Source organism: Ricinus communis, chromosome 7 (assembly GCF_019578655.1).
Source record: "Ricinus communis isolate WT05 ecotype wild-type chromosome 7, ASM1957865v1, whole genome shotgun sequence".
Classification (NCBI taxonomy): Eukaryota; Viridiplantae; Streptophyta; class Magnoliopsida; order Malpighiales; family Euphorbiaceae; genus Ricinus; species Ricinus communis.
Window position 1 is genome coordinate 5,052,482 of NC_063262.1, and position 25,328 is coordinate 5,077,809.

Genomic DNA, 25,328 nt, shown 5'->3' on the forward strand with positions numbered 1-25,328 from the left:
CCTTCTTCATTTTCGCATCCACTTCTCATTACTCCATGTATCATCAACTTCTTTCATTTTGTTTCATGATCCATTTTATATCCTCCATTTTATCTCTTCATTAGCTTTTTCTTTAGTTTAAATTCTCTGCGTCTTCATTTCCAGCTCCTTGCTTTTTCTTGGTTTGTTCTCTTTCTCCTTCCATTCATTTTAAGATTCTTGTTTTAGTTTCTTGCATTATAAACAATCATTTTAATTTAGTCACTAAACTTTTTGATGATTGAGAAAACACATTCTCATAATGCGTAAGTCTTGACTTGTATTTTGTTTGTGTTACTGTTATGGCAGTGAAGGAGGAGAGAGAGCAAGATGGCGACCAACGGCAATGGAGAGGCTGCAAACATGAATGGGAACGGAGCGGCGAGGGTGACACCAAAGACAGGGCTGAAAAAGATCACGACAAGTGACAAACATGATGGAATTTGCCAGGACATGGCGGCACCGACGGTGAAGGCGCAGACTATTGACGAGCTTCACTCTCTTCAGAGGAAAAAATCTGCACCAACAACGCCTAATAAAGGGTTCCAAGGTGCTTTTGCTCCTATCACTGAAGAAGAACGTCAAAAACAGCAGCTACAGTCCATCAGGTATATTCTGTTCCCGCACACATGCTATAAAACTAAATAAATAAAAGAAGGTAAATGCTGTTTCCAAATAGTCAGCAAATTAATTCTCTCTGAAAAAGAAATTGACGGGCTTAGCGATTTTTATTGTAACACTCATAAAATAATATGTTAAAATAATTCAATATTATTTTATATTAATAAAATATTATTTTTTCAAAATACAATAAAAATATATTTTATTTTAAATTTCTATTATTTTATTAATAAAATTAGATATTAAATTTTATAAAATTTAATACTTGATTTTCTATTAAATTATAATTTCTTTATAGTTATAAATTTTATTTAATCTAAAAATAGCTACATATATAAAAATTATAATATGTTTAAGACTTAATTAAATAGATAAGACGTATATTTATAACTGACGTTAATTATGCATATTCTTCATTTGTTGTCAGTATTATTGGTATAAATAATCGAATATAATGCATGAAATACATTATTTTAGAAAAAACTAACACGGAACACGGAAAAAAAGAATAGTGGGGGCCATGGGGGAGGTGGGACCTGGTTTTATGATTAAATGCACGGTGATGGACGATCTGATGGTGGAGAAGGTTGCGGTGATTGTTCATTTGTAGGTTTTGTGGGGACACAAGAAATGGCGGATGTTTGCCCACTTGAGAAATGACACGTTTGGAGATGCTGGAATTTTGGAACACTTTGCTTGTTCCCGCGAATCCGATGATGTTTGTGTATATTACTAAAACGCCCCTATGAAAGTGGACAAAATTCAATCTCGTACATTTTTGCAGAATTTACATAAAAATTTGTCTATTATTTTTTTGAATTAATTTTTTCAAAATAAAAATTTAAATTCCTCTCAGATATTGAACTGGCTGCAAAAGAAAAAAAGAAGAAGATTACAGTGTACCATTTTAAAAATTATATACTTTTCTTCTGTATCTAATTTATATAGTTAGAGTAGATTATGCATCAAGAGGTCATCCATTTGTAGGAAAACAAAGATAAAATAAAAAGAATATATAAAATATTTTTCATTTCCTTGAAAACAGTCAGTTGTTTGTTTTGTGGAACAGTGCGTCTTTGGCCTCACTGACAAGAGAAACTGGACCCAAGGTGGTGAAAGGGGACCCAGCTAACAAGAGAAGGATCAGCCCACAAGATCACCACCACCACCATAACATCACTGCGCCCACCATCAGTGTCAGTGACAGTGCTTTAAAGTTCACTCATGTTCTCTACAACCTATCTCCTGCAGGTAACCTATCTATTTATACTGTGTAGAATCCGCTTGGCTCTGGTTTGCAAAATCTGCTCTTGATTTAACTATTTTTTTCAAAAGAAATATAATATATATTGATGCTATTTTAAATTTGATAAAAATAATTCATAAAAAATAAAAAAACTAATATTTTAAATTAAAGATTTTTAAATTTACACGGCATTTAAGTGAACAACGACCCCAAGCAAGCCTATAATCAGGTAAATAGCTATTATAATCTTTTCCGTATATTGAAATTTGCTCTTATTGAATGATCTTGTTCGTCTTATTTCGTTTCAGTTCTTACAAATGTATAATTTCATATTATAGTTTTAACTTATGCAAGCAGGATCAAATAATAATTAACATTACCTACAAAAAAATATTAATTCTTTTTTTTTTTTTTAAGCATTCTAAGTTTTTTCTCTTGAGAATTTATAGATAATCAGTAATAATTTTTCTCCCCTAAACTTCAAAAAAAAGAAGGTACATAAATGTCTTAAAGCTTCATGTCAACTGATGTTGTCACAGATACACGTGTAATTCCCTAAAATTTTCTCAGTTTGACTAATAATTCGATTAATGGCCTTACAAATTAACCCTTGGTTATATAGAAAATGAAGTATGAGCAGCAAAATTCTTTCTCTAAACCCTGAATATGGTGCAGAGCTTTATGAGCAGGCCATAAAATATGAGAAAGGATCATTCATTACATCAACTGGTGCATTGGCAACCCTTTCTGGTGCTAAAACTGGCAGGGCTCCCAGAGATAAACGTGTTGTCAAGGATGATGAAACAAGCGAGGAGCTCTGGTGGGGCAAGTGAGTATTTTCTAGTTACTATCTTATTATACATTTTTATATATGTATCTCATTTTCTCTTTTTAACTATCATCATATCGTAATAATACTACAGGGGTTCACCGAATATCGAAATGGACGAGCACACTTTCTTGGTTAACAGGGAAAGAGCTGTTGATTACTTGAATTCTTTGGACAAGGTACTATTTTCTATTTGTTTTTTAACCCCATGTTTGTGATATTGAGAATTGCTAGAATATATGTATAGATGATTAAGACAAGCTCAAGTTTTATCTTGGAATGTGTTGTAAAAGATAATTATATGATGGTATCTTTCTCGTCCTTTTTTTCGCCTTGTTTGCGATACATCTGCATATATCTTGGGAGTGACAACTTTGTCGTTGTATGAGCGTTTTGTTTGTCCTTAATATTCCTTTTGGTGCAAGTTAATGCCATGTACCTATCAAATTAAAAATTTTAGCAAAGAGGATAGTTTGTGTCTAGAATCAAATAGCATTCGGACAGCTAACAGCAACCTGTGTTGGTCATAAAAAAAACTCTGTTTTGTCTAGTAAGTTAATTCAAGTGAAGAATAGTAATTAGTGACTAGGCCATTATAATTGGAATATTGCATGTCTATGCAGATTAGAACCTGGGCTTTACCAATCTTAAAACTTTAAAGTTAACGAGCTTTTGAAATAGAACTTCAGGCTGTCATATTATGAATAATGGAAAAATTTAGAAACTGCCTTGCACTTTGAGGTACAAATGACGCTTCACTTGTTAAATATTGAGTCTCGGAAACCTTCAAATTGGCAGTAACTATCGTCCCCTTGTTTAGTTTAGTCTATACTCTACAGCATGCTCATCCCTTCTACTTCTAGATCTGTAAGTGGAATAATAGTTACGGATTTTGATTGCCAGGTCTTCGTAAATGATCAATTCTTGAACTGGGACCCTGAGAACAGAATCAAAGTACGGATTGTATCTGCTAGAGCTTACCATTCACTATTTATGCACAACATGTAAGTGAGACTTTAAAATTGTTGACATTTAAAAGCAGTATTTTTTCTGTTTCTCTCTTCTACAAAAGCCAAGCCTGCCAGATAAGTTTCCTTTATCGTTTGTTGATGCAAAAATGTTAATTATGATATTGTTTATTGGATATAATCCCCCCTTGCAATGGAGGAAAGTGGTAAAAAACAAAAAAAAACCTGCTATGGTGTATGAGCTAAGTATATGCAATTGGATAACTGGGTGGGTGGCAGGTGTATCCGACCCACTCCTGAAGAACTGGAGGATTTCGGTACTCCGGACTTCACTATATACAATGCTGGCCAGTTCCCATGTAATCGTTACACACACTACATGACATCTTCTACTAGTATAGATTTGAATCTAGCTAGAAGGGAAATGGTCATCCTCGGCACACAGTACGCCGGGGAAATGAAGAAGGGTCTGTTCAGTGTTATGCATTATCTCATGCCTAAGCGTCAAATCCTCTCCTTACACTCTGGCTGCAATATGGGAAAAGATGGAGATGTTGCTCTCTTCTTTGGATTGTCAGGTATAGTATCACCATGCCAGAGTCGAGATGTGGTGCCAAGCCCAGTCATATGATATGTGCCCTCTAACTTATCTCTAACACCTTTTTGTTTATGCTTGATATATATTTAGCATTTATGCTTATTGTCTGTCGCTTTCATATTATTAATGTGCTCATTTCAAAAATTATGTAGGTACTGGAAAAACAACTCTGTCTACTGATCCAAATAGGTACCTAATTGGAGATGATGAACACTGTTGGACTGAGACTGGAGTGTCAAATATTGAAGGGGGCTGCTATGCCAAGTGCATTGATCTCTCAAAGGAGAAGGAACCTGAAATCTGGAATGCCATTAAGTTTGGAACGGGTACTGATTCTCTAGTCCTTAAGTTGCACAATAAAATTAAATATAAAGAAACTAAAAATGACAGGGTATAATTCTTGGTGGTACTTATAAATTGTACGGTTGAGCTTTGGGAATCCTATCAATGTACATGAACTGATGCAATTGATTGTGTTTGGCAGTGTTGGAAAATGTGGTGTTTGATGAACACACTCGTGAAGTGGATTATGGTGACAAAGGCGTCACAGGTGGATGGAACAACTTGAACATCTTCCTACTAATTTATTTTACATTTTGAATTTGCTTGAAAATGATCATTTTTTTTGGTTGTGGCAGAGAATACTCGAGCATCCTACCCCATTGAGTACATTCCTAATGCAAAGATACCATGTGTTGGTCCACACCCCAAGAATGTCATCCTTTTGGCATGTGATGCATTTGGTGTACTCCCACCTGTGAGCAAGCTAAACATGGCACAGACCATGTATCATTTCATCAGTGGTTACACTGCTTTGGTAAATATTTGTGTTTAATTACTGATATATTGGCGCATACTAATAGCATTTTGGGAATTAAATTCTTAGTGATCAATATAGGTGGCTGGCACAGAAGATGGTGTGAAAGAACCACGGGCGACATTCTCTGCTTGTTTTGGTGCTGCATTTATAATGTTGCACCCGACTAAGTATGCAGCTATGCTATCTGACAAGATGCAAAAACATGGTGCAACAGGATGGCTTGTCAACACTGGCTGGTCAGGGGGAAGGTATAATATGCAGTACTTTTATATAAAAATGCTTATAGTGATGGTCAATCAGCATCCATTTTCTTGGGAAAAAAAATAATTTGGAATATATTTGGAATGCTACAGCTATGGATCAGGCAGCCGTATCAAGTTAGCATACACAAGGAAAATCATTGATGCCATACACTCTGGCAGCCTCTTGAAAGCAAAATACAAGAAAACTGGGGTGTTTGGGTTTGAGATCCCCATTGAGGTTGAAGGAGTGCCTTCTGAAATCCTGGACCCTGTGAACACTGTCAGTACCTATCTATTTCTATTCCTTTCCTTCACATTTCTATCACTTGATTTAAATTGCTTACTTTTCACATTATATGCGCTATTTCACTGCTAAAATGTAGTCTAATATCGAATGGCACTTCCTCTATGATTCTAATTTACTTGCGTTTGAGGTTGCAGTGGTCAGACAAGAAAGCTTACAAGGACACGCTTTTGAAACTTGCTGGTCTGTTCAACACTAATTTTGAAACATTCACCGACCACAAGATTGGAAAGGACAATAAGCTTACAGAGGAGATCCTGGCAGCTGGTCCGAATTTCTAATTGCCAAAAAGTAGAAGGAGATGATGTCTGAAGGAATCTGGGGTAGCAGGCTGATAGAATAAAGAGTTAGGTTCTGAAGGTGTATTTATGTCATGAATCATGATGATATGTGTAAAACTGTTCCCTTGTTTAATTCATAATCACAAGTTTACGACATCCTGTTCCTACTATGTTTGTGTCTCTGTGTGTTACATTTGTTTTTGCTCTCTCTCTCTACTGCTTGTTATTACATTTAGTCATCTTGAAAAGATGCAGTTGTCGCTTCAGCTGCAAAATCCCTACATTTAAATAGTGAACCATTATCTCAGACAGAAGTCATGGGTTCAGTATCTCAGACAAAGATCATGAGTTCGGTACCCAGATCTTTTTACATCCTCAAGACAAAAACAACAAAAAGGAAAAGGCAAAAAATGTAAGTGAGCGAATTGTTTGTAGATGTTGAGCTGGCTTATTGTGTGAGCCAAAGATAGTAATAGCAATTAGCCATTGAAATAGCAGTATTCCATCTTTAAAATGAGTCAGCTAAAGGTATTTGCATTGACAGCTCCCCTCCAAGTTTCACATGCTTGGTTGTAGAATTTAGAAATTAGGATGGCAAGAGTACTTCATTACTTAACATTTCCACCAGGAAAAAATAAAGAAAGAGAAAGGCTTGACATTAGTGTATAAAAATGAAAACCATCGTCAGGTACATTACAGATTTACATCTAACCACCTCAGAAAAGTTTACAAGCTATTGAATATAATGTTTCTATATTTTCTTTACGGAAATTAGTTCAACTATTGCAACACTCTTATGATATATTTTGGAAAAAGAAATAAGCAACTGCATGCATATTCAATACGGTTTTTCACAAGTACAACAATGCTAGGCTGCTAAAAAGCAATCTACAGTTTGAAAAACCATGAATTACTAGTCAACAAGCCTCCAGGCCTGATGCATAATTTCATCATTAATAAAAGGGCGCAGAGACCACATCAGACAATAGCTCTCCAATTCCCCGGGCAGAGATTTGAGATTTAATGAAGTAACAATCCTTTCCTGCAACAAAGTTAAAGCCATGCATTTGAAGGACTACTTGCATCCCCACCCAAATATATGAAAGTTCAAAATTCACTACCTGCATCACATAGTCTTGCTTGACCATATTGTAAATGATCCCCATCAAAGCAGCATAATCTGTCACCTCACTTTCTTGAAGAGCTGATGGCCACATCTCTTCCTATCGACAAAGAAGTTTTACTGATTCGGCTGACTTCAATCAGGAATACTGTCAACCTCTAATAACATTATTGATTTTCAAACATGATCAGAATTTGTATTTTTCCTCACCTGGTCAATAATTGCTCGTTGATCAAATTCTTCACATAGATCTTCATCCTTCAAAGGTGAGAAACTTTCTTTCGAAGAGTTAATTGCACTAGCTAAATCCTCGAGAAGATTTTCCAGTTCATTTAATATGCTTTTTGCTGCAACATCCATCAATGTACTTAATACCACTTGAAAAATCAGAAAAAGAATTACTGGAATGTAAACTGTCTTCTGATTAAGAAAGTAAAAATAATTAAAAGAGGCGAACCAAACGTGGCAAGGAAATATTGCAACATTGCACTCACTTCCTCAAGTGGCACACGAGAGGTCCACAAAAAAGGTCATAGAACTTCAATAATTAAAAACTTCAAATGCGTGGGAACCAATTCGAAGAAAAAAGGAAAGAAAAGAAAGAGTTGCAGGCTCACATATGCTAAGATCTCAACGTCATTGTATAAAATAGTTACCTTTAGTTAAATGGTCTTGAAGTCCGAGTAGGCATGCATTTACTTCTGTATGCAAACATTTATAGGATAAGACCAACAATCTTCAAAATTGAAATACAATGACAAAAATAAACAATTAAAAAGTGCAAAAGAAAAACATACATAATATTCAAAGGTTCACTGCTTGTACAAAAAATTTATTTTGGTAAATAGATAAAGGGAAATATAGCAAATGACAAGAAAGTAAGAACATAAAATTCTATTCCTTGTACTGAGTGAGCTTACCTTTCATCACACAGATACAAACAAACACTAGAATATATAACTCTTTGGTCACTATCAAGCGTGATGAATGAGCTTGGGTATAACTCATTCCCAAAAACTAGCTCAAAGTGTCGCATATAATACACCATAACAGCCATGAATTAGGACATGGGACAAATACAAACTTCTAACAAAGAGAAAAAAGAGAAAAAGAAAACCAGCTTTTACATGCATAAAGATTTTGTATGACTTGGCTGGTTCATTGATTAGTGTTTACTAACAATATAAAGCAAAGACAAACTACAATAGCACTTACAGTTGCTCATATTTTGGATACTATCGTAATTTTTAATACATCCAGCTGCCATATATGTCTTAACCCTCTCTGTTTCATTTGCTTTGATGATGCTTTGTATTAACTCAGACTTGCTGTTCAATGGAGACCGTCGAAGCAATTCTGTATGTTGACAATTACAATAAAAAAAAGCATTATAATAGTTATCAGAGAAACTATAATCAAAGAAAATTATTGCCTAGTCTGAGTGTATATGCTCATTTTGTATAGTTATTAATTTTCAATAGTTGAGTATGTTTCAATTCATGAAATACTAAAGTATATTGTACACATGCACCACTCACTTATTAGTTGTTATGTATACACCTAGCATGGACAAAAAATTTCCATAATCTTAAGACTTAGAAACACATACCAAGCCCTTGTTGAAACCCACTAAGTAATCTACTTCCAACAGCACCGAGTTCCTCAATTTTTGCAACCCTATAATCACAAGAGAGCAGCCATTACAAAATTGGATAAAAACAGAAAATTTCAATGAAGAAAGAGAAAATATTTCGTTTATAGAGCTATTACCTCGTCGAAAATTGTGTGAAAGTTTGCAAAACCATCTCCTGCAATTCTGTTTTAAGCTTGGTTTCTCCTTTGGTTCCCATTCTGCAATTCTGCAATGAAAATTGGAGTCTTAAACTCAATTGTTGGCGGAACTTCTAAGAGGCATTTTATCAAACACCTTAGTAGGCAGTTTTTGTAATGTCGTTTTGTAATGTGTTACCATTATACAAAATAATGAAAAAAAAAAAAACTGGGCCCACTTTTACGAACCCCCCAATATAGAAGTCCCAAAATAATGAAGAGAGGGCGTTTTTGGGATAAAAACCCGAACAAGAAAAAGAAAAAGGAAAAATTCAAAATTGTTTTAAAATCTATTAACAAAATGAAGCTGGGGTGCGCAGTGTATAATACAGCGCAGGTTAGCAAATGTACGCATTGTCTCTGGGTCCTTCCGTTCGCACTTCTTTATCCCCGAAAACCTAAAAGCACAATCCCCATCCCCTTTCCTTTCCCTTGTCGGTCGCCGTTTTATTATTGTTGTTTAGATCTAAGAGTTCGTCTCTCGTTCCGGTTCGTTTGGTCCTTTTTTGATCGGGAATCGCTCAGTTTCGCTCCGATTTCATCGATTCTGGTGAAAATTTTAGGTAAGCGACCTCTTTTCTTATCATTTTTCCTAATTTAATTCATCTGATTTTGGATCTGTTTTTTTTTTCTTTTACTTTTGAATGGAATTACGATTCGTGTTTTAACAGTTTTAACTGATATTGAAATTCTTCTTTTTGCAAAGAACATATTTTCTTTTGGAAATGATCCGATTCTAGCCCGATTTGGATCATGTTTGTTCACATTTAAACTATTGGATTTGCATTTCTCTCAATTTCCTTAAAAAAGATTGGTAAGCAAATCCAATCCTTTAAGATCTATAAATGTGTTTTTTTTTTTCTTACTTTCTCTTTTTTATGGTTATTTGTTTTTTGTGATAATCGATACCAAACCAAGGAATTTATAGAATTAAAAAAAAATTAAGGTTGTTTATTGATCTATGTTCTTATTACGAATAGATTAATTTTGGCTTGGAAAACCGATTTTCTGAGCTAATTTAACCGAGTATTATTAAATTATGGATTGCTTAATTCCCATTTAGCTTCCTTGTATTTTTGACATTGAAATGCTCCCTGAATAAAGTACCAGAATTTTTGGTCTAGTTCAATTGGTTAACTTTTGCTCATGCCGTCTAATTTTTTTAATTAATGTCTATTTTCACATTTCAGACGTTCATTAGTTGTAAGCAGCAGCGCATTGATCCCAGTGGATATTAAGCTGCAATGCGGGGATATGAAAGAGATGTAAGCAATTCTAGGTTTTTTTTTTTTTCCTGTGGTGTCTAAATCAATGTGTGAAAATGCTAATATAAAGTTAGTGCGACTTTACCTGCGATTTTAATGTTTGTCCTTTAATAATTCATAACTTATGAGGATATTTCCTTAAAAAAAATGTAGGAGTACGAAGATTATGATGAATATGAGGAGGAAGGATATGAGCAAGAGGAAGAAGGTGAAGAGGGGGAAGAATATGAGGAGGAAGAAGAGCGAAAGCCAAGTGCAGAGGAACTGGAATATCTCGAATTAAGGGCACGGATTAAAGAACAAATTAGGAGGAAAATGAAGAGAGAAAATGGTGCTGCTGCTTCCAGATCCCAGGAGATAAAGAAGAAAGTTTCCTCGAATAAGTGAGTGTCATGTCTTTTCCTCCATGTATCCTTACTTACTATTTCCTGTTCTCTTGATGGAATATGTTTCCTTTTTCAGATTTGGATGATTTGGTGACCTGTAGTTAATACATAAAAATCAGCCACACATTCATAAACAAAAAAAATTTAAGATGTGTTATCAACCACTTGCCCTTTAAGAGAGGCTGTAATTCGACATCTGCAGTCCAATTTGAGATTACAAATTGTACTTTCAAGTTATAATTACATGCAGGATACAGGTGTAGGTAATGCCTTAATACTGAGACCAAGAATTTATTGCTGAGGGATTTATGCATGCATATCTTTGGTTTAATAAAAAAAAAATATATTGATTCTAAGTTAGTTCTATGAAGAAAGAGTGAGTGCTATGACTAGTTCTCAATTCCTTAGGACTTATATGTGGGTAGCTCCATTAGTTTGGGAGCTTTCTTTACACAATTGCAAGCCATCCAAGCCTGTTAAAACTGTGTAATCTGGTATGGGGCCAAAAGGTCTACCAAAATTTTATCCCTATAACATATGTTGCTGGGTTATATCACTTCTTGTTTCTATAATATTTATGAATTGATAGATGGTGACTGATTGTGTCAAGTTACTTCCATTAACGTTATTCTTAAAATATGAGGTCTGATTGTTACATTGCAATTATATTTTGTATGTTAAGTGGTGTCCTGATTATTTGTTTGGTTTGCTTCGCATATGTAATTGATGTCTTTTTGCAGTTATGGGTCGTTCTTTGGTCCTTCCCAGCCAGTCATTGCTCAAAGAGTAATTCAAGAAAGCAAGTCCTTGCTAGAAAACCCACATTTGGCATTTAAAGCCTTGAATTCCCATCATGTATGTATTGTAAACTTTGATGTAGGTCTGGTTGCATGTAATCTAACCAAATTCAAGTTCTTATTAGCATGTGCTCATTATTATTTGTAAAATAATGATATTGCTATTGCTGCAGGAGAAGAAGACTTCCTCATCTGGCACAGGTTCAAAGAATGGATCACGTGAGCAGATGCCAAAAATCAGGAACGAGGTACTTTCAACAGCTTCTTATTTATTTCCTCCTTCCACCACCCTCAGTCCCTTTGTTGCATTTCCCCTTCTCATTTTATGGATATATCACGGGGGGGGGGGGGGGGGGGGGGCGGGGGAAGTCTGCTATGCTTTTAAAGACTTCTGAACTAGTGAACTGTAATAATGATAATGGGTTTTCCCATGTACAGCTAAAAACGAAAGTCCAGAAACTTAAAGATACAAGAGATTACTCCTTCCTGTTATCTGATGATGCAGCACTCCCAGCTGCTAACAAACAACCTTTACCTCAAAATGTTTCTGCTCCTAAATCTGGTAAAAATCTCTGCTTTAGTACTTAAATCTAGTTGTTGGGACTCATACGCCTATATTTTTTATTGAGGAAACTTATACAGGTTTTTTGCTGATGTTCAAGAGGCTCGTCCTGCCCAAGTGCCACAAAAGAGCAGACAACCAGCAGGCAATAGTGTCAGAGATATTCATGGTGGTCGTGAAGACAGGAAATCAATTCCTATTAATGGGCAATTTCATTTTAAATCAGGCCTCCATAGATCAACCTCGACCAGCAAACCGTCTTCAACATCATTGGATCCCAAAAGGCAGCTTGGTAGAAACAGCGGTATTGGACCTGGGCGGCCTACAGGGCCAAAAGCTTTGCCTATGAAAACACCGCTTAGCAATGTGGAGAGGAAGGCTTCTGCACCAGCTCCAAAATCCATTATGCCCGGTGCACGCAAATCTCTCCCTCCGAAAATACAGTCATATGCTCCGAGGCAACATGTCGAACAGAGAAAGACATTACAGGAACCCAAGAAAACTGTGCCAATGTCAAAACAGCCGGTGGTATCTTCAAGACCTCAGGTTGAAGCTAGATCTCATTATTGACAGTTTTTACAATACAAACCTTTGTGAAGGTTCATCTTGTCTCTTACTTTTGAAAAATTGACAGATGAATAAGCCAGTCAAGCAAATTTCATCTAAAGCATCATTGCAAGATAATCGGCCCAAGAAGAAACCCGCCAGACCATTCCCTGATGATGATGATGATGATGCAATGGCTTTTTCGATGCTCAGAAAAATGTTAAAGTAAAGCATTTATTTTTCTCTTTGTTATCTCATGCTTTTGTTGTATTTGAGCGCTGTAAAAAAATCTGTGCTACCTTTCAAACTAACATATTGCTACTCTTTTGCAGACCTGAAAGGTGGAATGCAGTTGATGACGATGATGATATTAGTGACATGGAGGCAAACTTTGATGAAATCATGAGGGAAGAGAAACGAAGGTTAGTCCCATTCAATTTTGGTTTAAGATTATGATTCATTGGTTTTTGCCCAAAAAAGAAAAGGAAGAAACTTGATCCTGCATACGTAATCATGCTTTGAACGTAGTTTTTAAGCAAAATACTTTTCTATTAAGTGGAATGGGGGCTCGGTTTAAAATGCAAAAGAACCAATCCTTGAATATTATACATATCTTTTATAATAATGTAATTACTCTTTGCTGCTTGGTTGTAACAAAAAGAAATTAACTGAAAATGACTCAATCTCCCCTCTCATTCAAACTCATTAGTAAAGTATTTCATCTTGGGCCGCCATTTAGTCTATTAACCCATTTACACGGTGATACAGTGCAAAAATTGCAAGGAAAGAGGATGAGGAGCAACTGCTTCTAATAGAGGAAGAGGAGCGGCTCGAGCGGATGAGAAAGATGGCAAAGAAGCGTAAGCTGGGCCAACGATGACATTTTCCCTGTTGGAGTCTGTTAAAGTCCTACTCACTCACTGCTGCATCACTCCCTCCGTATGATGCAGTTTTGGTTGTGTTATGGTGCCTCCTGGAGACTGGGACTTCAAAATTTTTATTCAATTGTAGAAATGTATTTGCCAATTCTAGAATGCAATTTAAATTATAATCTTCATATACAAATACATCTGTGAATGTAATTCTGGCAGTTGCATTTCTTTTGACTTGGGATGATGGAATAATATTGCAGTTTACTGGTCCTTTTGGCAATTCATTTGTATGATACCTCATCAATGGAAACTTGATCTCTTTTTCTTTAGATGATCGCTAGGAATAATAAAGGGTATGCTGTCCATAATATATTTGTATATCATTATCACAAATTAAATACGTTTATTTATGTTTGTGGATAAATGAAATGAAATAAGAATGTTTTTTTTGTAAACTATTTTTCTCTAAAGGCTTTTTCATTTTATTTGTAATGTCAATATAATATTATTTTGTTCGATTTTATTATATTGATTTTAGTAAAACGGATAAATTATATCTTAAATGATATCACTAAATCATTATGTTATTGGAAATTTTTAGGTTTTGGAGAACATATAGATGCATATGTTACATGAATTTGTTTAAACTCAGTTAAATGGCCAATCAATAAAAAAAAAAACTAACAATTTAGTCCTTAAATTTATTATAAAAAAATAAAGATTGTTTAAAATGTTCTTTTATCAAATTATAATAGAATTTCTATTTTTAATACAGTTTTGTTCTAGTATATTATGAAAGAATAATAAAAGTAATATTGTAATTAATGTATTATGTTATTTTAATAAATTAAAAATTTAATTATATTATTACTTTAACTAGTGTAATTGTGGCTAACCTCATGAAGTAAGTAGTAATCAATCCTTATTTTTATACCACTACCTTCTAATTAGTGACAACTCACTACTATATACACTACCATTATTAACTTTGCGACTATTTTACTGCCACCCCGGCTACCACTATCATGGCACAACCACCCTATCATCACCATCATCATCGCTTTTCACGCACCGTCATCACCTTTCAAACACCACCACCACTACTAATGCCTCGGCAACTACTGTCACCAGCCATCCTAACCACCATCCCCATCACTACCTTGTCAACCATCAGTATCACACTACCGTTGAGATAACCACTATTGCCAGCTCGACCAATAGCCACCACCACAACCCAGCACTTGTCACTGTCGCTGCTGCCACAATTGGTAACTACTATTGTAATTAACCCCCACCATTGAAACGTTAATTACTATCATCACTTGATAATCACCCAGGTACATTTATTTCTTAAAAATAATTTTTGTCATTCACCATTCTTAATTTTTTTTTGTTTTTAAAATGAGTATCATAAATTCATTTTTTTTCTCTTTTAGATCATGATTTTTCTACTAAAATGTATTTGGCATCTTATGTGACAGGATTATCGCTTGCGCTGCAAAAGAAGGGCCACTTGGTAGAGGTTATTTTGCCAAAGTAATCAATTCTTCTCATCTTCTACTCTATGTTAAGTTAGATTCCTTGTGAAGGGAATTTAGTTAGAATTGCTGTTGAGTTGTATCTATCCATGAAAGTATGGGATGCGTGGTTCTAATTATGTGCAAATAACCTGAAATATATGTTACGTATGTAAAGGGAGGATTTATATGAAATGCGTTTTAGGGAGTGGAGAGAGAGGAGGGTTTGGTGGTGTTTGCACAACTGCAATCTAAGGATAGAAAATCTTGTCAGCCAAATCTTGCATCATGAAAATATAATCAAATTCTTGTTATATGATGCATCATTTGTTATTAAGTTAGATTTTGGACCTGGAACTCATAATTCACCATCTTGAGTCTTTGTAAACAGGTATGCAAGTTTGAACCTCAGTGAAATTCACGGGCTGCAAGAAATTCAAGCAGAGTCTTATTCATATTTTAATGGTCAATTGCATGGAAACAAAATTTGGACTGGGTGAGTTGGTTGTTTTCTTGTATACTAAGATTAGGGTTCCCATGAATGAGTTTCATTTCAGTTTGAAATTGTAATAGAAAAGAAACTGTTCAGCTGGTGAGCAGAATATGCATTTGCTTTGCATCCAGTTTTAAGGTGGTTTAACATGATTGTTATTGGTCATTGTGCAGAGTTGTCAATGGTATTGGAGTTACTTTTGTTCAACCTTTGTACATCCTTTTTTAACCGCGAGAAGATATATGGCTACACAGGTGACTTTGAACGGTGAGTAGAATGTTTTCTTTGACATTCTCCAGTTGTTTTTGCTTACACCATTTTGGATCCTTTATAACTCCATTTGGATTGTTTATAACAGTTCGGTGATGTTTAGCTAACTCACAAAATTCACATTGGAAAAGCAAAGGATTTTTATTCATGAATAACTTTGGGAACAAATATGTTAAATATTAAAAATTTGGATGTCCTAGCCGATAATGCCATAACATAATCTTAGTTTCACTTGAAACAGAAATAGAATTGAAACAAGTTTGCAGGTCTTGCTTTCTAAAGGTTGACTCATCATTGAAGAAGTAGAGTCCACCATCCAATTTAGCACCCCCAATCATCTTTCCCGAGGTTAAATCCTGAAATTTACAATAGGAAGACTTAAAAATCACTTGACAATTATGATTAGAGGTTAACTTACTGACAGACAAAAAATTATATGACAAATGTGGAACATGTAAGACATTCTTAAGAGCTAGAGAAGACGAAATAGGAATTGTTCCTTTCCCAGCAACAGTAGTAAGGAACCATCTGCAATTTTAACCTTTTGATTTCCTGCACAAGGTATATAAGAGGAAAAAATTTGCAAATTGCCAGACAAGTGATTAGTAGTACCTGAATCTAATATCCAAGTGCTATGGGATTTGGAACAAGCTATGGCTGCAATGAAAGAATTACCTGATTGTGCAAAAGAACAAGACATGTTAGATTTTTGTAAAGTTTGGAACTTAAACATTTTATACAGGTGCTCTATCTGTTCCTTGGTAAAAGGAAGAGATTCAGAAGAAGACTGCTGCCCCGGATTAGTATTGCTAGCTTGAAAAGCGCGTACATCTTCTCCTAACTTGGTGTTGTCGCTGCCTGTTTTCTTCTTCGATTTCCCATGCAATTTCCAGCAAGTATCTCGAGTATGCCATGGCTTTCGACAATAATCACACTAGGGTTTCTACTTCCTCCTGATGGTGTCACGCCATTGCTAGCTTCTGAAGTGGCTGAACTAGAGCCAACCATGGCAGCCTTAAAATTCATGACTGAAGTGGCTGAACTAGAGCCAACCATGGTAGCCTTAAAATCCATGATCAAGTCCTAAGCTCTGATACCATGTAGAATTTTATAGAGAAAGGAAAAACGAGAAATATTCTCTTATTTTTTTCATCTATCAAACATAAGAAAAACACAACTTATATAGACTAGCTAAAGGATAAAAAATCTTAGATCATGAACTAATTTATCTTATCCCTAAACCATAGAATGTTTATCCATATCTCTAACAAACAAAAACTAATTAGTTATTCTAACTTATCAACAATTTATTTAATTTAAAAAATATATAAATAAAATAATAATTTTTTAATTTAGATAAAATTTTAGAATTTTAAACTTTACGTAACTCGTAACAAATAGCTAGAAACAAGAAGTGAGTCAATAGTTTCTATCGTCGATTACAGGCAAACTATTCTCGAGCTACAGTTCTCACTTTCAATTCAAAACACAACTATCTATATCACAATTAAATCCGATTATTAAATATGTATAAAATTTTTAAAAATAGTAGATTGACGACTTTAATGATAAGCAAAAGACTAAATAAATGTGAATTTGTCGTGTTTTTACAATTCACACGGTAAACTTAATTTTGATTCAATTGATTCCCATGGATTGTCATTTTTAACACCTTCACATACAAAAGTTAATGCGATAATTAATTTAGTTATTGATTCAATGTGATTCTCTTGATTTGGTATATTATGTGTTTGTTAATTTTCCAGCAAAACAGTAACTAAATTACGCAAAGAGACCAAAAGAACTAACTGCTTGCCATGCCATAGTAGGGACCACTTAGCCTTTTATCTTGACCCTACCGTTTCTCTGCTTCCTTTTTTCCGTAGCTTGATTATCTATGCAACGAAACGAGGGAGAATAAATTCTAACCATAGTTCCCTCGTGTTGAAGAAAACAGAAAATAACAGCTCTTTTTGGTCTCAGAGGCTGCACAAGCTAGGTTGCTTGTGCAGACCTTTCATCCCTGACCAAGGGAAAAAGGGAGCATCCTTTCCTGCAAGGCAGGAAAGGTCACTTCCACCTTTTCCCCAAAAACTCAGAAGTATCCATTAGAAAGAAGACTCAGAATCTCAGCATGTATATATTTTCATCTCAAGATGTAATAAACTCAGAATTCTTGTAATATAAACATTCATCATTGTTCTATAAAAATTCACATGGTATCAGAGCTGGTCTAAAACCAGTCATCATCTACCCCATCAACACAAAATTCAAGCCTTAAAAATGGCTCACTCAGAAACCACAAAAATCACAAACATTGTCTTGCGAGGTAGTCAAAATTATTTTTAGTGGTCAAAATCTATTTACATTGCCCTCAGTGGCAGAAAAAAATTAGGTTTCATTATTGGAAATAAACAAAAACCCAAACCTGTAATTCCAGAAGCTCCAACAGAAGAAGAACTGGACAGAATGGAAGAGTGGCAGACTAATGACCATCTGGTCATGTCCATGCCCACTAATACCATGGAAAGCCAGATTTCCCGACTGTGTATGCTCATGGAGTCATCAAAGGCAATCTGGGAAAAACTAAAAGGCCTTTACGGGCATCAAAATAATTTTGCTCACATTTTCAGATTGAAGCAGGAACTTTCTCAAATCACTCAGGGAACCAAGAATCCCACAGAATATGCAACGGAGATATTAACTAGATGGGAAGAGTTACAAAATTATCTTCCTCCGTCTAATGATCCAGAAGAGCTCCAAAGAAGGGCAGAACAAGATTTGATTTACACCTACCTCGGAGGCCTGGATTCAAGCTACGAAAGCTTGCGTTCTCAGATCCTCCTCATCTCTCGGCTGCCGTCAATAGATGCTGTGATAGCGACTATCCAACATGAAGAAACTAGACGGAACACTATGAATGGGTCATCAAAAAGCACGGACAGCCATTCATACCTCACCCGTCGAGACCAAGGCCGTCAGAGAGGAGGGCCGAGCGCCATCGTGCGATGTGACCACTGCATAAAGCAGGATCATCACCGCGATGGCTGCTGGCACCTCCATCCGCAGCTGAGGCCATCGAGAGGGTGGGAGGGGGCTGGCTCGAAGGGAGGCGAGAGGAGAGGTGGGGGGAGCGAAATGCGAAGGGAAGAAAACCCTAGAAAGGGTGTGGGAGCACATTCGGGAATGGGGGCGTCATATGCCGAAAAATATATGACGCCCCGACCCGAAATGCAACCCGAATTTCTAGGGTTTTCTCGACCCGACCCAATGATCCATGGTCTTCATGGGCTAGACCTCTCCGCTGGGCCAGGCCCATTCTTCAATCAAGCTCAACAGGCCCATTCTCCAATAAAACCCAGCAGGCCCATCCAGCTCCACAGGTCCATCAAGCCCAGCCGGCCTCCCAGGCCCAGCCCACCAGTCAGGCCCAAATGACCGAATTTCTGGCCCAACTCCAAGCCTTGATTCGGCAAGGTACAACCCGACAGGTCAGGTTCAGTTCAAAACAATTTGTTTCATAATGCTAAATCTTATCAAAATGCATGGATTATTGACTCCGGTGCTACTGATCATATGACTTGGGATCCTGCAAATTTAAACAAAATTCATTCCATCAAGGATTCCCATCATGTGACCGTTGCAAACGGGAACAAGGTCAAAATTCATGGCCATGGCACCATAAATTTATTTAATTGCAACCGTAATGATGTTTTATTTCTGCCTAAATTTAATTCTAATTTGTTATCTGTTAGTAAGATTACTCAAAATTTGAACTGCAATGTCATTTTCTCACCATCTTCAGTCTCCTTTCAGGATCGAAATTCCGGGAAGACGATTGGTAAAGGACACTTAGAAAATGGCCTCTACTACCTTCATAGTCCTTCCCCGCAATGCCTTATATCAACCACCCCTGGCATGCTCATGCATCAGAGATGTGGGCATCCCTCCGACTCCGTTCTAAATAAATTATTTTGTTACAATTTAAACTCGAGTAATTGTGATGTGTGTAAATTTTCCAAAAACACGATTGCCTTTTTCCTTGTCTTCCAGTAGGTCAGAAAAACCTTTTGATTTAATTCATTTTAATGTTTGGGGACCTACCCCCGTTACTGCCTATAATCATTTTAGATATTTTGTCACTTTTATTGTTGATTACTCTCGTAACATCTGGATCTATTTATTAAAAGGAAAAAATGAAGTTTTTTCTCGATTCTAAGAATTTTTTAATTTTATAAAGAACCAGTATAATGCAAAATTAAAAATATTTCGATCCGATAATGGTACGGAGCACGTAAACCACAATTTTTCTAGTTTCTTTAAACAAAATGGAATTTTGCATCAAACCACATGTGTTAATACTCCCGAACAAAATGGTGTTTCTGAACGCAAAAATCGACATCTTCTCAATGTCACTCGCACCCTTCTTTTTCAAAATAATGTCCCTTCTGTTTTTTGGTCGGATGCTCTCTTAACTGCCACCTATCTTATCAATCGGTTACCCACTGTCACCTTAAAAAACATGAGCCCTCTAAAAGTTCTCAAAAGCTGTCAAATAGATTTAGGTCATCTTCGAGTCTTTGGTTGTGTTTGCTATGTCCATATAAAGCGTCAGCATAAATTAGACCGCAGCTCTGTAAAAACCCTCTTTTTAGGATATTCCTCCACCCAAAAAGGATACAAATGTTATGATCCCGTGACCTATAAAACCTATGTCTCTCGCGATGTCAGTTTTGTAGAGAATGATCCTTATTACACCACTCCCACCAGCACAGACTTTACCAATGGTCCTCCCCCCTCTTTATTTCCGCTTAACTTTGATTTCCCTCTTAGCAACTCGGACCAGGACTGTCAGCTTCAGGGGGAGTCCCCTCTCGTCTCTAGGCTAATTCCTTCAGGGGGAGACAATCCTATTCCAGAGGCCCAATCTCAAGAAGTAGCAGAAGAAGAAACTGCCTTGCGAAGATCTACCAGACAAACTAGACCTCCTGTAAAATTTAGAGACTATGTGTCTCATTCGGTAACATACCCGATTCGGAATTTTATTTCCTATAATGTCTTATCTAATCAACACCGCAACTATCTATGTCAGATTTCCAAACTCGTTGAACCTGCTAGCTTCTATGAAGCCAACACTGACCCCACTTGGTGTAAAGCTATGGAAGAAAAACTCTTTGCTCTAGAAAGGAATGAGACATGGAGCATTGTTCCACTTCCACCAAATAAAAAACCCGTGGGATGTAAGTGGATTTACAAAATCAAGTTCAATAGTGATGGAACCGTTGAAAGATACAAGGCAAGACTTGTAGCCCGAGGTTTCACGCAGACTTATGGAGTTGACTATCAAGAGACGTTTGCTCCTGTAGCTAAAATGAATACGGTCAGAATCCTTCTCTCAATAGCAATCAATTAGGGTTGGAATCTGTTCCAAATGGATGTCAAGAATGCCTTCTTACAAGGGAACTTAGAAGAGGAAGTTTACATGAAGCTACCTCCCGGACATAAGTCAATCTCAGATTATTCCCTGGTATGTAAACTAAAAAAGGCAATCTATGGCCTGAAACAATCCCTGAGAGCATGGTATGCCAAACTCAGCCATTTTTTATTAAGCATTCGTTTCAATAAATGTGAATCGGATTCATCTATGTTCGTTAAACACACTAACAAACATACTATTGTTATTTTAGTGTATGTTGATGACATCATAATAATAGGAAATGATGATCAGAGGATAGAAGAGGTCAAACAGAGCGTAAAAAAGGAATTTGATATCAAAAACCTAGGCCAACTTTCTTATTTCCTTGGTATAGAAATGGCAAAATCTGACAAGGGATTATTCCTATCTCAAAGGAAATATACCCTTGATCTATTAAAGGAAACAGGAAAAATAGGAGCTAAACTGGCCATCACTTCAATGGAAACCAAAGTCAAACTCAACCTTGAAGATGGAAAACCCTTAACCAATGTAGGGCATTATCAGCGCCTAGTAGGAAAACTGATTTATTTGACTGTCACTAGACCTGACATTTCATTTGCAGTTAGTATGGTAAGTCAGTTCATGCATGCTCCTCGCTCCAGCCATCTTGAATCCATAGACCGGATCCTTAGATATCTCAAAGGAATACCCGGACAAGGAATCTGGATGAAGAAAAATAACTCCACTAACATAGTTGGTTTTTTTGATGCAGATTGGGCTGGAAGCTGTGACAGGAAGTCAACCACTGGTTTCTGTGTCTTTGTCGAAGGAAACTTGGTAACATGAAAAAGCAGAAAACAAAGTGTGGTTGCTAGATCAAGTGCTGAAGCCGAATATTGTGCAATGGCACCCACAGCTAGTAAACTCATTTGGATCAAACAAGTTCTCAAGGACATAAAGATTGAAAGCGAAGAACCTATGAAAATGCATTACGATAACCAAGCTGCCCGTCACATAGCGTCTAATCCAGTATTTCACGAGCGAACTAAGCACAGCGAAGTGGATTGCCATTTTATCAGAGAAAAAGTCCAGAAAGGAGAAATTGAAACGCCTTATATTAAGAGTCAAGATCAGTTAGCAGACATATTCACAAAATCTCTTGACAATCAGACTCATTACTCGATTCTCAGCAAGATGGGCTCGATAAACTTATTCGAACTCACCTTGAGGGGGAGTGTTGAAGAAAACAGAAAATAGTAGCTCTTTTTGGTCTCAGAGGCTGCACAAGCTAGGTTGCTTGTGCAGACCTTTCATCCCTGACCAAGAGAAAAAGGGAGCATCCTTTCCTGCAAGGCAGGAAAGGTCACTTCCACCTTTTCCCCAAAAACTCAGAAGTATCCGTTAGAAAGAAGACTCAAAATCTCAGCATGTATATATTTTCATCTCAAGATGTAATAAACTCAGAATTCTTGTAACATAAACATTCATCATTGTTCTATAAAAATTCACACCTCGATCTCTAGTTAAAACTCTGGTTAACTTAACCCATCTTTCCACTTCAAGCCCTTTACAAAGGACTCCTTCCCCTTCCTTCATTTTTGCATCCACTTCTCATTACTCCATGTATCATCAACTTCTTTCATTTTGATTCATGATCCATTTTATCTTCATTAGCTTTTTCTTTAGTTTAAATTCTCTGCGTCTTCATTTCCAGCTCCTTGCTTTTTCTTGGTTTGTTCTCTTTCTCCTTCCATTCATTTCAAGATTCTTGTTTTAGTTTCTTGCATTATAAACAATCATTTTAATTTAATCATTAAACTTTTTGATGATTGAGAATACACATTCTCATAATGCGTATGTCTTGACTTGTATTTTTTCTGTTTCTCTCTTCTACAAAAGCCAAGCCTACCAGATAAGTTTCGTTTATCGTTTGTTGATGCAAAAATGTTAATTATGATATTGTATATTGGATATAATCCCCCCTTGCAATGGAGGAAAGTGGTAAAAAACAAAAAAAAAAACCTGCCATGGTGTATGAGCTAAGTATATGCAATTGGATAATTGGGTGGGTGGCAGGTGTATCCGACCCACTCCTGAAGAACTGGAGGATTTCGGTACTCCGGACTTCACTATATACAATGCTGGCCAGTTCCCTTGTAATCGTTACACACACTACATGACATCTTCTACTAGCATAGATGTGAATCTAGCTAGAAGGGAAATGGTCGTCCTCGACACACAGTACGCCGGGGAAATGAAGAAGGGTCTGTTCAATGTTATGCATTATCTCATGCCTAAGCGTCAAATCCTCTCCTTACACTCTGGCTGCAATATGGGAAAAGATGGAGATGTTGCTCCCTTCTTTGGGTTGTCAGGTATAGTATCACCATGTCAGTGTCGAGATGTGGTGCCAAGCCCAGTCATATGATATGTGCCCTCTAACTTATCTCTAACACCTTTTTGTTTATGCTTGATATATATTTAGCATTTATGCTTATTGTCTGTTCCTTTCATATTATTAATGTGCTCATTTCAAAAATTATGTAGGTACTGGAAAAACAAATCTGTCTACTGATCCAAATAGGTACCTAATTGGAGATGATGAACACTGTTGGACTGAGACTGGAGTGTCAAATATTGAAGGGGTCTGCTATGCCAAGTGCATTGATCTCTCAAAGGAGAAGGAACCTGAAATCTGGAATGCCATTAAGTTTGGAACTGGTATTGATTCTCTAGTCCTTAAGTTGCACAATAAAATTAAATATAAAGAAACTAAAATTGATAGGGTATAATTCTTGGTGGTACTTATAAATTGTACGGTTGAGCTTTGGGAATCCTATCAATGTACATGAACTGATGCAATTGATTGTGTTTGGCAGTGTTGGAAAATGTGGTGCTTGATGAACACACTCGTGAAGTGGATTACGGTGACAAAGGCGTCACAGGTGGATGGAACAACTTGAACATCTTCCTACTAATTTATTTTACATTTTGAATTTGCTTGAAAATGATCCTTTTTCTTGGTTGTGGCAGAGAATACTCGAGCATCCTACCCCATTGAGTACATTCCTAATGCAAGGATACCATGTGTTGGTTCATACCCCAAGAATGTCATCCTTCTGGCATGTGATGCATTTGGTGTGCTCCCACCTGTGAGCAAGCTAAACATGGCACAGACCATGTATCATTTCATCAGTGGTTACACTGCTTTGGTAAATATTTGTGTTTAATTACTGATATATTGGCGCATACTTATAGCATTTTGGGAATTAAGTTCTTAGTGATCAATATAGGTGGCTGGCACAGAAGATGGTGTGAAAGAACCACGGGCGACATTCTCTGCTTGTTTTGGTGCTGCATTTATAATGTTGCACCCGACTAAGTATGCAGCTATGCTATCTGACAAGATGCAAAAACATGGTGCAACAGGATGGCTTGTCAACACTGGCTGGTCAGGGGGAAGGTATAATATGCAGTACTTTTATAAAAAAATGCTTATAGTGATGGTCAATCAGCATCCATTTTCTTGGAAAAAAAAAATTTGGAATATATTTGGAATGCTACCGCTATGGATCAGGCAGCCGTATCAAGTTAGCATACACAAGGAAAATCATTGATGCCATACACTCTGGCAGCCTCTTGAAAGCAAAATAGAAGAAAACTGGGGTGTTTGGGTTTGAGATCCCCATTGAGGTTGAAGGAGTGCCTTCTGAAATCCTGGACCCTGTGAACACTGTCAGTAGCCTATTTATTTCTATTCCTTTCCTTCACATTTCTATCACTTGATTTAAATTGCTTATTTTTCACATTATATGCGCTATTTCACTGCTAAAATGTAGTCTAATATCGAATGGCACTTCCTTTATGATTCTAATTTACTTGTGTTTGAGGTTGCAGTGGTCAGACAAGAAAGCTTACAAGGACACACTTTTGAAACTTGCTGGTCTGTTCAACACTAATTTTGAAACATTCACCGACCACAAGATTGGAAAGGACAATAAGCTTACAGAGGAGATCCTGGCAGCTGGTCCGAATTTCTAATTGCCAAAAAGTGGAAGGAGATGATGTCTGAAGGAATCTGGGGTAGCAGGTTGATAGAATAAAGAGTTAGGTTCTGAAGGTGTATTTATGTCATGAATCATGATGATATGTGTAAAACTGTTCCCTTCTTTAATTCACAATCACAAGTTTACACGAGGACATCCTGTTCCTACTATGTTTGTGTCTCTGTGTATTATTGTGTGAGCCAAAGATAGTAATAGCAATTAGCCATTGAAATAGCAGTATTCCATCTTTAAAATGAGTCAGCTAAACGTATTAGCAT

General features: G+C 36.4%; 4 protein-coding genes across 9 annotated transcripts; 3 read left to right on the top strand and 1 right to left on the bottom strand.

Moving 5' to 3' along the window:
- Nucleotides 1-6,081, top strand: LOC8288718 (phosphoenolpyruvate carboxykinase (ATP) 1). 2 transcript variants are annotated; one of them, XM_015725201.3, is made up of 13 exons: nt 1-161; nt 328-626; nt 1,709-1,890; nt 2,561-2,714; nt 2,809-2,893; nt 3,618-3,718; nt 3,962-4,260; nt 4,433-4,606; nt 4,765-4,830; nt 4,919-5,097; nt 5,179-5,348; nt 5,454-5,622; nt 5,784-6,081. In XM_015725201.3, exons 2-13 carry the CDS (start codon nt 349-351, stop codon nt 5,925-5,927), a joined length of 2,001 nt encoding a protein of 666 aa, XP_015580687.2. In that variant the 5' UTR covers nt 1-161; nt 328-348; the 3' UTR covers nt 5,928-6,081. The 2 variants fall into 2 exon arrangements, with proteins under 2 accessions (XP_015580687.2, XP_002528904.2); XM_002528858.4 differs by having other exon boundaries at nt 3-161; nt 333-626.
- A 481-nt stretch (nt 6,082-6,562) lies between these two features.
- Nucleotides 6,563-8,962, bottom strand: LOC8288719. Of its 2 annotated transcripts, XM_002528856.4 has the most exons (7): nt 8,821-8,903; nt 8,660-8,727; nt 8,266-8,406; nt 7,707-7,748; nt 7,261-7,397; nt 7,049-7,150; nt 6,563-6,969 (listed from the first exon to the last, which is right to left on the bottom strand). In XM_002528856.4, the coding sequence occupies exons 1-7, from the start codon at nt 8,898-8,900 to the stop codon at nt 6,841-6,843; spliced, it is 699 nt and encodes a 232-aa protein (XP_002528902.1). In that variant the 5' UTR covers nt 8,901-8,903; the 3' UTR covers nt 6,563-6,840. The 2 variants fall into 2 exon arrangements, with proteins under 2 accessions (XP_002528902.1, XP_015580688.1); XM_015725202.3 differs by having other exon boundaries at nt 6,563-7,150; nt 8,821-8,962.
- A 50-nt stretch (nt 8,963-9,012) lies between these two features.
- Nucleotides 9,013-13,637, top strand: LOC8288716 (protein SPT2 homolog). The gene is made up of 10 exons (XM_015725200.3): nt 9,013-9,443; nt 10,071-10,145; nt 10,299-10,528; nt 11,272-11,386; nt 11,502-11,576; nt 11,767-11,890; nt 11,991-12,436; nt 12,525-12,661; nt 12,769-12,858; nt 13,205-13,637. The coding sequence occupies exons 2-10, from the start codon at nt 10,125-10,127 to the stop codon at nt 13,314-13,316; spliced, it is 1,350 nt and encodes a 449-aa protein (XP_015580686.3). The 5' UTR covers nt 9,013-9,443; nt 10,071-10,124; the 3' UTR covers nt 13,317-13,637.
- A 522-nt stretch (nt 13,638-14,159) lies between these two features.
- LOC8288715 (phosphoenolpyruvate carboxykinase (ATP) 1) lies at nt 14,160-25,197 on the top strand. Of its 4 annotated transcripts, none has more exons than XM_048377470.1 (10): nt 14,289-14,645; nt 14,790-14,844; nt 15,217-15,321; nt 15,492-15,585; nt 23,081-23,379; nt 23,552-23,725; nt 23,884-23,949; nt 24,038-24,216; nt 24,298-24,739; nt 24,902-25,197. In XM_048377470.1, exons 3-9 carry the CDS (start codon nt 15,288-15,290, stop codon nt 24,619-24,621), a joined length of 1,170 nt encoding a protein of 389 aa, XP_048233427.1. In that variant the 5' UTR covers nt 14,289-14,645; nt 14,790-14,844; nt 15,217-15,287; the 3' UTR covers nt 24,622-24,739; nt 24,902-25,197. The 4 variants fall into 4 exon arrangements, with proteins under 4 accessions (XP_048233429.1, XP_048233430.1, XP_048233427.1 ...); XM_048377471.1 differs by having other exon boundaries at nt 14,290-14,645; nt 21,777-23,379; XM_048377472.1 differs by lacking the exons at nt 23,081-23,379; nt 23,552-23,725; nt 23,884-23,949; ... (1 more) ...; nt 24,298-24,739; nt 24,902-25,197 and adding exons at nt 16,331-19,079; nt 19,405-21,013 and having other exon boundaries at nt 14,160-14,645.
- The last annotated feature ends 131 nt before the right edge of the window (nt 25,198-25,328 follow it).

Excerpts from the sequence above, each read along its gene's own strand:
- LOC8288716 (XM_015725200.3), top strand. The coding sequence starts at position 10,125 with ATGCGGGGATATGAAAGAGAT. Across the intron at positions 10,529-11,271 it reads AAGAAAGTTTCCTCGAATAA|TTATGGGTCGTTCTTTGGTC; the intron begins GTGAGTGTCATG and ends GTCTTTTTGCAG. Across the intron at positions 12,859-13,204 it reads ATGAGGGAAGAGAAACGAAG|TGCAAAAATTGCAAGGAAAG; the intron begins GTTAGTCCCATT and ends ACGGTGATACAG.
- LOC8288718 (XM_015725201.3), top strand. The coding sequence starts at position 349 with ATGGCGACCAACGGCAATGGAGAGGCTGCAAACATGAATGGGAACGGA. Across the intron at positions 1,891-2,560 it reads CTACAACCTATCTCCTGCAG|AGCTTTATGAGCAGGCCATA; the intron begins GTAACCTATCTA and ends AATATGGTGCAG. Across the intron at positions 3,719-3,961 it reads TCACTATTTATGCACAACAT|GTGTATCCGACCCACTCCTG; the intron begins GTAAGTGAGACT and ends GGTGGGTGGCAG.
- LOC8288719 (XM_015725202.3), bottom strand. The coding sequence starts at position 8,900 with ATGGGAACCAAAGGAGAAACCAAGCTTAAAACAGAATTGCAGGAGATG. Across the intron at positions 7,749-8,265 it reads TATCCAAAATATGAGCAACT|TAAATGCATGCCTACTCGGA; the intron begins GTAAGTGCTATT and ends TGCATACAGAAG. Across the intron at positions 7,151-7,260 it reads AACGAGCAATTATTGACCAG|GAAGAGATGTGGCCATCAGC; the intron begins GTGAGGAAAAAT and ends CTTTGTCGATAG.
- LOC8288715 (XM_048377470.1), top strand. The coding sequence starts at position 15,288 with ATGGTCAATTGCATGGAAACAAAATTTGGACTGG. Across the intron at positions 15,322-15,491 it reads GGAAACAAAATTTGGACTGG|AGTTGTCAATGGTATTGGAG; the intron begins GTGAGTTGGTTG and ends GTCATTGTGCAG. Across the intron at positions 24,217-24,297 it reads TCAGTGGTTACACTGCTTTG|GTGGCTGGCACAGAAGATGG; the intron begins GTAAATATTTGT and ends TGATCAATATAG.